Raw genomic sequence first — 14,935 nt, 5'->3', positions numbered from 1 at the left:
TCTATGGGAGCATCTTCTCTGATGAACATAAAACAGGTACTGTAGGATTTTTTCCACAGGTCATCTCCTTCCAATTTATTCTGAGGAGTGAATCATGAAAGTTTTGAACTACTTTTCCTTATTGTCAGAAAGGTTTTAAATCCTGAAAATTCTTCAAGAATAAATTTTAAAATGAATTATTATTTAGTATTATGTTTAAATATTTGAATTTTTTTAATCAGCATTTTCTGTGGTTTTTATTAGTTTGCTATAGCCATGGTACTCCAGAGACTGGATGGCTTAAACAACAGAAATGTGTTTTCTCACAGTGATGGAGGCTAGAGATCTGAGATCAAGGTATTAGTAGTGTTGGTTTCTTCAGAGGCTTCTCTCCTTGGCTTGCTGATGGTCATCTTCTCCCTGTGGCTTCACATGTCTTTCCTTTGTACCTGTCAGTGTCCAAATGTCATCTTCTCATAAGAACACTGGCCATGTTGGATTAGTGCCCACCCGATGACCTCATTGTGACTTAATCATCTCTTTAAAGGCTTATTTCCAAATACAGTTGGGAGGTATTGGGGATTAGGACATTAGCACATGAAATTTGGTGGGGGACACAATTCAGCTAACAGTATTTAAATGAAAGTTTAAAAACCATAGTGCACTTTGTTGACTTTGTAACACTTTGATTGTAAACATATGTCTAAATTACTGAGAGTGGAGGAGAAACAGTCTTATTTTCCTCAAAAAACTAGAATGGAGGAAGTATTAGAGGGCTGAATACCTGTGGCCTAATTGTGAGGAACAAGAGAAAGGGTAGAAGGAGCTATCAATTATTGAGCACCAGCTGGGTATGTTGAGCCACATGAGGCCAGTGGAGGGTGTGGCGGAGGCACACAGGTGAGACTGGACCGGAGGACAAATCTACACTGTTCTTCACTACCTAAGGCTTGGCATCCTTCCTACATCCTAGTGTTTTTCATCTAAATGCAGATATTTCATTATGCAGAATAGGAAGCTTAGCACAATCCCTGGCACAGTGAGCCCTCAGTACATAGGAACTATAATTGCTACCGTATGTAAATGTGTTAATTGTCAGATACAAGCTCATTTCAGTTTAGAGACCAAAGAGCCGAAACTCAGACAGGTTGAGTGACATCCCTGCTGTCACACAGCCAGCCAATGGCCAGCCCAAATTTTAAGCTGGTATGTCTGGCTCCAGGATCTTACACTAATTGTGTCATGAAAAGGGTTTGGGTGGATGTAGGGTGGAACACTGACTCCATCACTGACCAGCTGTGTGGCTTTGGGCAAGTTATCTAATCTCTCAACCCGTTTCCTCCTCTACAAAATGGGGATAATGATGTCTACCTTTTAGGGCTTGTGAGGAACAGAGATTATATATGTCAAGTTGCAAAGAGTAGAAAGGGGATTGTATCACATTGTCCCTCTCTGACTTTGCCACCAATTGCCAGTGAAACTTTGGGAAAATGACTTACCTTCCTTGGGTTTTAGTTTCTTCAACTTAAGATTGGGGTAGGGATGGAAGGACAAGGGTGAGCCTAAATCAAGGGATCTCAAACTTAGAGGTTTAGGGATCAGGCAGGTAATTGAGGGCCTTGAGCCCAATGTGATAAATGCCAAATTTCAAGAATCCAGAAATCTGGATTTTTCATCTGAAATCTTCCAATTTTAAAATTAGTTTTGGTAACTAATTGAGAAAACTAAAAATAAATAGATATGTATACATATTTATATATATGTGTTTTTATATATATATATATATTTACCCTCACACAGACATATGAGTCATGTGCCACATAATGATGTTTTGGTCAATGGTAGAGCACATATAAGACAGTTGTCCCCCAAACTGGTAATGGAGCTGGAAGTGTGTAATAGGCTCTACCTAGGTTTGTGTAAGTACACCCTCTGATGTTTGCATACAACGATACTGCCGAATGATACGTTTCTCACAACATACTCTGGTTGTTTGTATACTGTTGTCAGCTAGACGTATCTATGCAGACTTCACCACCAGTCTGATTTTGCCACAGAATTGTGAATTTTTGGCTTAATAATCTCTAAATTTCTTCCAGTCTAAAGTGATTTGATTCCACGTTAGAATACAACAGTGATTCAACACCTAGTCTTTACTCACTATCTGAACCTGAGGTCACAGTCCAGTGTTTGCCTGCATTCTTCTCATTGCTTTGGGAGTTGTCTACCTACAGTCTCTCTCCTTCTCCAATCCTTGCCACTTCTTCCTGAGAAATGAATCGTTGTAAAGTTCTGCTTAATGTTGTCACTTCTCTGCTCAGAAACCTTTGATGGGTTTCCACTGCCTATAGACTAGAGGCCAAATTTCTTAGCCAGAGGTGACCAGTCTTCCCATCTTACTTCCTGTTTTTCCCCTTCCCATGTCCCAACTCTCCCAGCAACCCAACCATTCCCGAGACTTCCTGCCCAAGAGTGCTTTTGATTTCTCTTTTATCAGGTGTTGCTCTGTGTCTCAGAGGCCATGGGTCGCACCTGCACAGGTGAAAACTCTGTTTATTCTTCAGGGTCCAGCTCAAAGCCTTCTTCATCTTACAGAGCACTTCCTCCCATGGGCTTTGCACTTTGCAGATGTCAGAATCTTGGGCTTTACATTTCAGGAGGTTGATAACATTCTGTCTTGGAGGCATAGGGAGAGCTAATTTTATTAGTTTTTCAATAGTTAGGACTACTTTGCTTGTTCTTGGATATGTGAAAGAAATTAATAAAAAGACATTTTCTAAGACTAGTAAAAATAGTTTCCAAAGCTTTAGACCTTTCTTCCTAAGCGTATTTTTTTACTTTTAATTTTTTTTTTTAAGGGAAGACTGAAGAAGAATGCGTGTAGCACAAGGAGAAAATGTGTATTTCTCCTTGGGGCATATTCTAGTTCTTCTACAGTATAAAATTCATCCCAGGTCCAATGTGAACTAACTTTCACAATAGCTCCTTTTGGTTTGAAAAATCACATTTTTTCTGTGATGGAAAAATTTCACAAATAAAGCCAACTAAAGGAGGGAAAACAGATCTCGATGTTTAGATGTTATGTTTCCACTGTATACGTGCCCATTTCCCCTGGCATTTCTCAGTATAGGCAAGCTAAACTTAGACTTTAACAGATCTAATTTTCACAAAGAGGATGACATGAGACAATTCATTTATCATTTAAATCCTATTACTTGATGACAGGTTTCGCAGCCTTCTAATGGAATGCTAAATCCTTTAAAATCACTTCTCTGATGTTCAAGGGGTACATTCTGCTTGCATCGGATCATTTAGTATTCATCAGTTACAACAAAAGAACTAGAACAATTGTCGGTGTATCGCTGATACCCAGAGAAAATGGAGCATAAAATTCAGGCCAAAAACACAGTTGCCTGTGTATACTCACGCTGAAGCCAATAACAGTAATAAGCAAAATAATACAGCGCCTCATCCTGGCTTTTTGGAGTTTTTCTGTAGTCAGGTAATTACGGTAGATGTCATCAACAATAAAAAAAGATAGGAGAGAAGGGAATTTGAACGAATTCTGTAAAAAGCTCTTTCCAGGTGTCTTTGTATTAAGGAAAGGATGTTTGAAAAGATGGGTAGCTCTGAGCTCCTGATCATTGTGTGCAGTTCCCCATATTTCTGTTTTTTTTTTAAAATTTTTTTCCTTTTTGTCTTTTTTCGTGACCGGCAACGGATCGCAACCCTCAGTGTCGCGCCCGTACCGGACCGGGACCGGCTACGGGATCGCAACCCTCGGTGTTGCTCCCGCACCTCGCTCAGCCAGTGAGCGGCCGGTCTGTATGTGGGATCAAGGATGTTTGAAAAGATGGGTAGCTCTGAGCTCCTGATCATTGTGTGCAGTTCCCCATATTTCTGTTTTTTTTTTAAAATTTTTTTCCTTTTTGTCTTTTTTCGTGACCGGCAACGGATCGCAACCCTCAGTGTCGCGCCCGTACCGGACCGGGACCGGCTACGGGATCGCAACCCTCGGTGTTGCTCCCGCACCTCGCTCAGCCAGTGAGCGGCCGGTCTGTATGTGGGATCCGAACCCTCGGCGGGAGCGCTGCTGCGCTTCCCAAGCGGCGCACTGTAGCAGTGCGCCACTGGGCCGGCCCCTCTGTGTGTTTTTTTTAATTAAAATAATTCTATTATGCACTGTTTGTGATTTGGGATCAGGAAGCTGGGTTTGATTTTGTCTCCCTTTTGTAAGACTGGCTTTCAGGGAACGAGGCCAGGTGTTTCCTCTCATCACGCCTGACCAGATATTTCTCAGCCTTATGGTGGAATGCTGGCAGGAGGTGGGGAGCAGTGTTCTGGGGGTGGGCTTGTCAGGAAGCTTGTTCTGGGGTCTCCAGCTCCCTAATAAAGGGAAGATAGGCCGGGGAGGCTTGGGAGGAGTCATGCATTGGGAATGAAACCACAGCTAGCGACCGGAAGGTTAGGCAGCCCTGTAAAAGCCTAAATCCTAGTCATCAGAGATCATGGCTGTATGGGGTAGCTGATTTTGTATTTTTATTCAAAAGCTATCACATGCATTATTTGTATTTGGACTGCTTCATCCTTTAATCTACTTAAATATTGTACTCTAGAGACATGTTTCATCAGAACCAGTAGACGAGTTCCTAAAACTATCTAAAGCACAGCTGGGGGAGAATAGGGGAAGGTAGCTAAGTGGAGAGGTTTTGGAATATGGCTATTCTGGGCTTGGATCTCTCTCCACACTTTCTATGTTGTATGACTTAGGGCGAGTTGGTGATCAACTCCGATTCTCAGCCCCCTTCTTTGATAATGCAGATGAAATAATGTATGTGAAATATGAAGTCCTGATATAAGGGGAGGAAAAATTTTTGTTAATACTTGAGTGGTTACAGATAAGAAAGGGGTTTCTGTGGTTAAAAGGTGAAAAACAAAACAAAACAAATGAAAATAGCCAAATACTGGACCTTAAAAGGTATATGAGGTTTTATTGGTCTGACAATTTTCTAGACAGGAGCTAATCCTAGGGAAGTGTGTGACCTGCTCAAAACAAAAGATACTGGGTCCCCTGCCCTTTAACAATCAGACAGGAAAAATACAATTAAGATGAATACAAAAGACAGCATTGCATGAATATAACAATGGCTGACCTTTAAGCATCTACCCCTGCCCAAGCACGGTTCTATGCATATGTTGCCTATGTTATCTCATTTGATGCTTACACAACCCTATGAGATAGGTACTGGGATTCACCCCAAGTTGAAAACAGAGGCAAAGAAGTTTAATAAATTGCCCAAGGCCATACCTCCACAATGGCAGAGCCAGGATTAAATTTAGACAGTTTGGCAGCAGTCCTCTTTTTCTCTCTTTAATCATTAAGGCGTTGTGTCACAGTTTAATTGGCAGCATTTTTTCCTTCTTGGTGATGCATAAAATAATGGTGCATCTTAGAATTGGGGGCATCTTCTTTGTGATGGGAGATTGTGTAAGTGACACCCACACACTCACCATAAAGCTCAAATGGTGTTCGTTTGCTACAGAGTTCTTATTCTTAATTGCGCTGCTCTATCTGTCCCATGAATGAAATTGTATATTTTTAACTGTCAGAGCTTTAGTTCTTTTAGACAAATACAGGGAAATGATAACCTGCTGCTGTCCACCTGCTTTGCAGGGGAGCTTCAAGAGTGTGTTATTGCGGTGATTGTGTTATTTTATATAGTCGTGTGTTAATTACTCTTCTATGTCCTAGGATAAGATCACCACCTTTGGGTCACCCCTGAAATGTGGATCTTTCCAACTATGCAGGGAAGAAGCATGTCCTCAGATAGGTGATGGAAATCCAGAAGGTAGGATGGAGAGAGAAATTCCAGCTTTCTCTGAACTTTGCTCTTTGGATCTAGATTTCGAGAAATCTAAAGACAATTTAAGATCATCCCTGAAGTTGGTCCCTCAAGGGACTTCTGCTATAGAAAGGCAAGCTGAGAGCTAGGCAGAGGGACCCCAAACTGTGGGAGAGTCATAATTTACAAGCTAACTATCTAGTGTATTGATCTTTGCCCAGGGCAGGATGGGAAACCACTCTGCATTTTCAGTCAGAAAGGGATTCGCTACAGAAGTTAGATGCTTGCAATATATCCAGAAGGGCTAGACAAATGGTCTCCAGTTGTGTCACCAGAAACGACTCTTAGAACTCTACAGATCTGTCCTGCTGGGGAGGCTGGTCCTCCTGCTACAGTCTTAAGGGTGGGGAATCAAAGTCCTTCACTGCTCTATTGACCTCAGGACATGCTGCATGGCTGGATCCAGAAATCAGAAAGTGGCCAATGCTGCAACTGACTCTCTACACCTGGAAACTGGAGTTTGGACAACAGAATACTGAACCCAACATACCACGTCTCCATGCCCCGCTTGCTAGCATAAGACAGCCAAAGGGGATATGTCTTGTACCTCATTCCGCCTTCCAAAACTCACTACAGTGCATTATTTCTTATCCAGAACCCAATCAGCAAGAGAGTTGGGAAATATGGTTTTTTAGCTTTCCAGACTGCCATTCAAGAAAAAAACAGAAAAGTAAGGAATGCTTGCTGAGTGCCGGTCAACCGTGCCTACCACATGTAGTTCTGTGTTATCCTATATGTTCCTCTTCCTTTACTAACCTTTAGGCTTGAGGAAAGACTTGTTTAAAAGCTCAGGCCTTGGGTCAGTTGTACCATAGGATGTAAGGAAAGTAATACCTGGGTGAAAGTGTTAAAATTGGCAGTGCTTGTCAAGAACTGTGTAGGGTCTAGGGTTGATCCCTATTTCCAAGAAGACAAGTTAGTCTGCCACTGTTTCATGGATGCTGGGAAGGAGAGGCTGCAGAGTCAGAGACAAAGGATGTTACTACTTATGGCAAAAGTAGCAGCCAGGGTGTCAGCAGGATGTGGGGTGATGCAAAGAGCCCATCATGGCTGCCTGTGCACACAGTGGGTGGCATCACAGATGAAGAGCAGTCCTGTGCTCAGGGGATACACGTCTGTCACGTGCTCTGGCTAATGTTGGCATCCTGCTGGCTGGGCGAATTGTAGCGCTAGGGCTGGGTCTGGAGCTCACAGAACCCTCCAGCCTGTTGTCCAGACTGGGTCACAGACCCTTCACATGCCAGGCTGGGTCCCCAGACCCCTCACATGCACGTCTATGGGCTAGGTAACTGGCAGCTGTAACTGGTCCTTGGAAGCCGCAGATTGAAAAGCATGGCTGCGCTGAGTGGCGGATGCCCAAAGCAGTCAACGCCAGCCAACGTGGTGGCACCGCACATGCGCACCAACTCCCCCCCACCCCCCAACAATTTGTTTACTGAACCGCCCCCAACCGGCCTGAGGCGAGGGGAACCTGATCAAATCATACTGTTTTCCCAACAACTTCATTTTAAGAAGCAGAAGCAAGCCTGATGTTAGTCCAGGGAAAAATGTTACCTTATTCCTTAAGGCTGCTGGCTGCAAATACAACCCTGAGAAATGTTTGGGTAAAAAGTGGCCAGAACCAAGATCAAGGGTTTGGATCCCCGTACCGGCCATCCGCCTAAACAAAACAAAACAAAGCAAGAGTGGCCAGGGCCTTGCATTCTTGGCACACCCCAAAGGGAAGTGCAGAGATGCTCGGGGCCCATGGAGGACTGCCTCTCCTGACCTCCCTCTTTTCTCTTCCCGTCCTACCTCCTTCTTTTCCAGGCCAGGTGGCAGTGGTGGTAATTATGAAACATCTTTCAAGGGAGCGTGATTCTTTTGGGACAAGTGTCTCTTCTTCACAGGGAATGTTCTCCCCATTAGTAGCCTTGGAGTATCTGGCTTAACTTTATTAAGGGAGTTGGCTGTTTCTTTAAGGTCTTAATGAATGGGGTCTTGTTTTCTTCTCCTGGCTGCCTCCCAGAGGTGCTGCCCCACTGCTTGGCTCCTTTATAGGGTGACCAAATGTCCAGGTGTTTGTGCGACTGTGGTTTCTTGGGGTGTGGGACTTGCAGTGCTGAAAGAGACATGGTTGGCTACACTACACTCCTTTAACACTTGCAGGACCTCCAAGCCACAGGGCTGGAGTGATTGCCTGCATTGACTGTGGCCAGGGCCATATCTGTTTCTCTCCTGTTTTACCCAGCCTGAAATTTACTGCTAAGGGTGTAAATGCCAAGTTCTATTAAGGGGTTATCTTACAGATACAATTTGTTTCCTCTTAAACAATTGATAAGTAATTCAATTTATAGTACTGGCCGCTATGTATTACGTATTAAGCCCACAGAATATTCTGGACAAAAACTCAGTTGTTTTTACGTCTGGGAGACCTCTAACGTGAACCCTCTTTAAGGAGAAAGGAAAGGGAGAGGAGAAGAGGCTCCCTTCTGCTTTCCCCTGTCCAGAACAGCCAGATTTTTAAACCTGTAATGCCATAGGTAATTCCAAAGGCTACCCTCCTGTTATACGAAGATCAGGAAAAAGAGCTATTTATGTATCTTAGACTGACTTAGAAGAAGCATCAGTAAGCCTGAAAATTTGAAGAGAGTTTACATCAGATACTTTCTCTCCCAATATTCCAAACAAGGCAGGTATCCCACTTGAGGCAACCATATATATTGAGTGAGATAAGCCATGGGCTGGTGGAACCCCATGATGTGAGTCCATTCCTTTCTAATAATCCAAAGATTAGGGCTGATGGAGGCATGTCTGGCCTTTTCCAAAGTCATATCTAACTATGAAAGAGAAAGCAAAAGAAATATCTCTTGCTAAATGTTTTCTTCTTGTTTCTATGTGGGGAGCTAATTGGACCTTTTTAATTCTGTCTATAAATCATGACCTTTCTATTAATGGCAATAAAAAAAATCCATACGTTCTCAGAGTTTCTAGTTTAGCTATGGTAATCGACCCTGAATAAACACACTATGTTCTAGGGACATGATTGTTTGACTCTTAGTAGGGAAGCCCTCTGATGACATCTGATGCAACAGATTGAATTTGCTATAGAATATCTGATGTCTGGAGCTGAGGCTGAAATGAGGGAATGGGGCATACAGCTCGGTAGGAGGTAATAGGAGGCAGATCGATTCTCTTTGGATCAAGAATAAGCTCAAAAGAGTATTTGGGTCCAGGAAGTGCCACACATCTTTGCCCACCTTGTCAGCGGCAGCTGAAGTCATATTGCTGGTTTGTGGAAAAGTGGCCGTGGGCTTGTTGGAGATCACAAGAAGAGGGGACAGTGTCAGGGAATGAGGAAGTGCATGTCTTTCCTGCATTTGACCAGTCAGTTTCAGCTGCCAGGAGATCAGTGCTATCTCAGCATGGACTAAAAGCACACACTAACTGTTCCTTTGTGTCAGCTGGCCTTACTTGTTCTCTAAGGAGTGGCTGTAGATACGGTGGTGGTCGAACTACAGTGAGATGATTAACAGATGCAGTGTGCATTGACAAGTGAGGAGGTGATCCAGTGATAGGGAGTAGATAGACTGGAGAGTCAGCGTTAAAGGTAGACTTTTGGAGTACCAGACTAGCTGTATGCCTTTACCAAGTACTTAATCTCTCTACACTTGTCGCATCTGTAAAGTGAAGACAATGCTGTCATTGGGTAAGGCTAGGGACCAATGGAGTGCCCTTGGCATGGCAGCAATGGCCAGCAGAGTGCCAGCATCATCACTGGTACTTGTGAGTAACCCCCTTTCTTACATTAGGTCATGATCCTGCTCTGTCAGAGGTGACCAGTGTCCCCATATACTCTTTTCAGTGATCATCCTATTTGACCTTTGTGCAGCCTTGTGTGAATCCACTCTGCATGCCCCCCCCCCCAAAAGCTGTCTACTCCTCTCTGGATGATTTTCCCCATTCACCCCATCCTTTCTCATGCCACCTTTGGGCTGATAACTACTAATTTTTATCTTTAGTCCAAATCTCCTGTGTGTCCTATGTCCAGTGGCTTATAGGACATGTACACTTGGATGTCTCAAAGACATTTTAAACTTAGAACATGTAAACTGGAAACCATTTTCTCCCCTGGAGCATATTTCTCCTCCTGTGTTTTTATTGGACATCATCCACACAGTCACCCAAGTGTGGCACTTGGGAGTCATCCTACATTGGCCTATTTTCTCATCCCCCAGATTGCATCAGCTGCCGAGTCTGGCCACATCTACCTTCTTAATGTATTTTCTTTCTTTCTTTTTTTTTTTTTGGCAGCTGGCAGGTATGGGGATCTGAACCCTTGACCTTGGTGGTGTAATGCCAAGCTCTAACCAACTGAGCCACCTGGCCAGCCCCTCAATGTGTTTTCAATCAGATCCCTCTTCTCGGTGCCCCCTGCCACTGCTACATCCTGTTTTGAGATTGCCTGCTAACTGTCTGTGCCCGCAGTGTGGCCTCACTTTAGTTCACCCCTCACTGCCAAAGCCAGCTTTCTGATGACAAAGCCAGAATGTCACTGGCTCCTCAGTACTGACAGTACACGACGTGGGAAATCCTTAGTGTCTTTTCCTACTCTGTCACTCTTGCAGTCCAGTCCTCTGCCTCGTCTGTGAAGTCTCCCAGTAACTCATCTCCCCAAGCCCCCGTGCCTTTGCACATGCTTGTCCTGCTGCCTGAATGAAGGTGAGCGGATACTAGCTTCTCCAGTAGCACGCTACATACAATGTACTGCGTTGTTTTAAGCCATTTACATCATGGGTATTTCACCCACAAGACAGAGGTTTCCTCAGACCACGAATTTTGTCTTGTTCATTTTCTGTCCCAGAACCTACTGTGGTGTGTGAGACATAGTGGATGCCCAAGGCACGGAAAAACAAACAGAAAGAATTTCTTTATTCTGGGTGGGCTCTCTGCCTCAACCGCTGACTTTTTCAGAGGCCTGCTCCCTCGGGGCCTCGGTGTCCTCGCCCTTCCCGGCCGGCCGCGCAGGTGAAGGGCCGCGGGTGGCTGGCTGCCTGCGGGCTGGGCTGGGCGGGGGCCGGCGCGCCTGCGCCTTCTGCAGCTCCACTCCGGGCGCGTCTCTGTGCGCGGGTGTCTGTTTGGAGAGGAGAGGCTTTGGTGACAGGCGAGGGTGGGGGGAAGAGTTCAGCCCGAGTCAGTCTCATTCACTGATTTCTCCGCGCTGGACAGAGGCTGCCTCCCCAAGAGGCTCCCAACTACTCCTGCACCTCCGTAGTCCCACCTCCGGCCGCTGCACTCTCAGCCTGGCAGACTGACGGACGGCTCGCTAGTGAGTAGCGGCGGCTTGTGCGCCGGGCAGCACGGCCAGCTGTCCCCGGCGGTCCTGTCCTCCCACGGGCTGTGTGCGTGCGTGTGTGTGTGTGTCCGCGCGCGCGCAGGAGGCGTCCCTGGGATTCCACGCCTGCTCCGAGAGCTGCCTGCCGGGATGCGCGTGTCCATGCAAGTCTGCGCCGCGCCGCGGCTGCTCGCCCAGCCAGGGGCTCGTACGCCCCCCGCGCGGGGAGGGAGTTTGCCGGGATTTCCCAGCTCGGCGCGCAGCGGCTGCTGGGGTTCCCCGAGAAGGCGCCGAAGCGAGCAGGCGGCGGGGAAGCCCGGGCTTGCGAGCGGCGGGCAGGCCGGGATCTGGGAGCGGGTCCGGCCCAGCACAGCCGCGGGAGACGCCGGAGCGGCCACCTCTGGCCGCCCAGCCTCTCCGCCGTTCTCCTTACCCTTCCTCCTTTCTTTTCTCAGCAGCATCACAAAGGCGCGCAGCAGAATGGAAGCCAATGCCGCGGAGCCCGGCTCTCTCCTACCTGGTGCACTTCGCCCCGGGCCGGAGGAGTCGGGTGGGGGTCCTCAGGATTAGGGGATGGGGTTTACCACGGTGGCAGACCTGTTTTCTGCTGTCGCTGAATTCAAGCTGGGTGCTGGATCGCGCGACCGGTTCCAACACGTACACGCGTGTGTGTGTCTGTGTGTGTGGGGCTCACCTGATCACGCACCCCGGGCCAACGCTCGCTGGGTGCGCTCGGTAAACAGCGCACCTCCCTGCCGGCCAGCGTGTGTCGAGCCTGCTTGGTGGGCTCCTCGCGCGCGCGGTGACAGCGTGCGGGCATCTCTTTGTTTGGTTGTGGCTTCCCCAGCCCTCCGCAAAGCAAATTGATTTTCGGTTTCACTTAACACTGCGCGCTGGGACTTAGTGTGGGCCACAGCCTCGAATGCCCCTGGAATTTGTAATTGAATAGTTCTTTCGGGCGGGGGGTTATTTTTAGTGTCAGGAATAAAAGGACAAGCACATTGACCTTTTTGCTGCTACGAGTCTCTGATGGAGCAAATTCACGTCTAGTCGCACACACGTGCCAGTGCACAAGTGTGCACACACATTTCTACACACGTAGTCCACCCTCCCCCCCCCCTTCTTTTCTTTTTTAAAATTGGGACAGGGAATGCATTGTGTGTTTGGAAAAAAAGAAACTTTCCTTTGTTCTTTTGGGCATTTTCTATTTTGAGTAATGGAGTAGGAGTACGAAAAGGTTGCAATTAGTTCACTCGAATAAAAGACACTGCTTCTGAGTCAGAGCCGCCAGGTTGATAATTATTAACATATAAAAGCAAATGCACTGTTTAAGGCAAAAGGGGCGGGGCGGGGGCAGGTCCGCGGCAGACAATGAAGGAGAGTCTCCGCCGACTGCCTGCTGCTTATTGTTCCGGGGCTAGAGGCTGCAGCCCGCAGCTGCCTTCTCCTCCAGGGTTTAGATCCACGCTCGCCCCTCCGTCCCATTCGGAACCGTCGGGGTCACCTAGCGCTGGGTCCCGGGTTCCGGGACGCTAGCCCCAGCCACAGCTGCCCTTCGCTGACCGTCCTTCCTCTGCTTTGCAGGTTAGTAGCTTCACGCCCGAGGGTGTCGGGAGCCCAGGCGGCGAGGACCGGGCGCCCCTGGAGGAGCAGCTGGGCGATATGCCGTGCGGGCAGCGACGCTAAGTGCCCCGACGCTGGGCGCGAGGTGCGTTCGCTCCTGGCCGCGGGCCGAGCGGCGGCGGCGGAGGGAATGAGCCCGGGGCGCGCCAGGCGCCTGCCGCGTGCTACCGCCCCGAGGTGGACGCTAAGCAGGGTTCATCGCAGGAGCGCGCGGACACCTGCCCTCCGGGGCACGCGGCTGCGGTCAGGATGCCCTGGGCGCCTCCCTGCTGGTGAGGATGTCCTGCTGCGCGGCTTTGCACCCGTCCCAGGTGGGCACGATTGAGTGCGCCCGGCTTCGGCCTCTCGTGCCTGTAGATGAAAAGCTCCAGAGTCCTTGTGGGCGATCAGCGATCGAATCTGAATCCTAAGAGCCATGGACGAAGGTACTGGGCTGCAGCCCCGGGCTGGAGAGCAGCTGGAGGCACGGGCCACAGTAGGAGCTGTCCAAGAGAAGGGCGAGCCAGAGACCTTTAGGTCTAAGAGTTTACCGGTGCTGAGCAGCGCCTCCTGCCGGCCGAGCCTCAGTCCTGCGAGTGTAGACGCCAAGCCAGCCTTCGGCTGTAGGGATTCTTTGGGCCACCAGGAGCTGAAGCCAGGCCTGAACCCGTTGACACCCAGCCCCTCTGCCCCGTCCACTTCGGCGGGGATGGCAGGGCTCGTGGACTGTAACCACAGGATGGACGTCAGCAAAACCGTCTCGGTGTCCTCCGCGCTGGCCACGCTGCAGGAGAGAAGGTGCCTCTATGTGGTCCTCACCGATTCCCGCTGCTTCCTGGTTTGCATGTGCTTTCTGACCTTCATCCAGGCGTTAATGGTCTCCGGGTATCTGAGCAGCGTCATCACCACCATTGAAAGGCGCTACAGTCTGAAGAGTTCCGAGTCGGGGCTGCTGGTTAGCTGCTTTGACATCGGGAACCTGGTGGTGGTGGTGTTCGTCAGCTACTTTGGCGGCCGGGGTCGGCGGCCCCTGTGGCTGGCCGTGGGCGGACTTCTCATCGCCTTGGGGGCTGCCCTCTTCGCCTTGCCTCACTTCATCTCGCCTCCCTACCAGATCCAAGAGCTGAACGCCTCAGCCCCCAACGACGGCCTGTGTCAGAATGGCAACTCCACGGCGACTTTGGAGACCCCCGCCTGCCCGAAGGACTCGGGAGGAAATAATCACTGGATCTATGTGGCTTTATTTATTTGCGCACAGATTCTCATTGGAATTGGCTCCACACCTATTTATACTCTGGGACCAACCTACTTAGATGACAATGTCAAGAAAGAAAACTCATCCTTGTACCTAGGTAAGGCTCCTGTTCTCTCAGATGTTTGGCTCACACTGAAACTTACTTTCCTTCCAAAAATCAAAAGGAAACATTTTCTTTCCCGTTTTCATATATATTAAGCATTAAGGTTCACTTCATTTTATATTTTAGCCTTGGTGTGCTGTGTTTTCGGTTTGGGGAAGAATCAGTGCGTTGAGGGTTCTTGGAACTAATATTCAGACCCACACTTCATATTTGTCTTTCCCCAAATAACACAAACTTTTAACTTTTATGGGGCGGTGCTTTTCTCTCTTGCCGCCTATCTTTGGCAAAGTTCCCATTTGTCCACTTTAACTTCTAATAAACGTGTTCAGGAGGGAATAGAAGTAACTAGTGTGTGAAATTTTGAATTACGTACTGATTTCATGTGCTGCTGTTTCTCATTCCTGTCCCCAACAGCAGGGATAATAGAGCAGCCCGACTACAGACAACATAAGACGTTGCTTTATCGCCCCTAACCCTGTATTTCTTACAAATCATCTGAATCACTATTTAAAACAAAAACAACAAAAACTTGAATGATATCAAATGACTGGGTTTTCCTTATGCAGAAGCAACATCACAGGTTGTAAAGTTTATCCAAAGCTACTTTTACTGCTGGTGGAAGACCCTCAATTACGTGAACTTGGGGGAAGACTCCACTGTTTTCTGAAGAGTGGTAGCTCTGGGATTTAGTGTTGTTGACATGTATAAATCAGAGCCAGTGGACAGGGGGTCTTGGGTTAAGTCCAGGGTACGCATGTGAGGGCAGGCAGTGGTTGCAG

The 14,935-nt window shown here is 47.8% G+C and overlaps 1 protein-coding gene across 1 annotated transcript; it reads left to right on the top strand.

The window, feature by feature from the left end:
• Window positions 1-10,983: 10,983 nt before the first annotated feature.
• LOC103605415 (solute carrier organic anion transporter family member 5A1-like) lies at window positions 10,984-14,150 on the top strand (the record flags this gene model as incomplete). Its single annotated transcript, XM_008589997.1, has 2 exons — window positions 10,984-11,190; window positions 12,781-14,150. A coding segment is annotated over exon 2 (916 nt), but the record flags the coding sequence as incomplete, so codon positions are not given.
• Between the last annotated feature and the right edge of the window lie 785 nt (window positions 14,151-14,935).

This window comes from Galeopterus variegatus, unplaced genomic scaffold (genome assembly GCF_000696425.1).
Source record: "Galeopterus variegatus unplaced genomic scaffold, G_variegatus-3.0.2 Scaffold5798, whole genome shotgun sequence".
NCBI lineage: Eukaryota > Metazoa > Chordata > Mammalia > Dermoptera > Cynocephalidae > Galeopterus > Galeopterus variegatus.
Note: the sequence above shows the minus strand (reverse complement) of the source record. Positions and strands in the feature narration are given on the sequence as shown.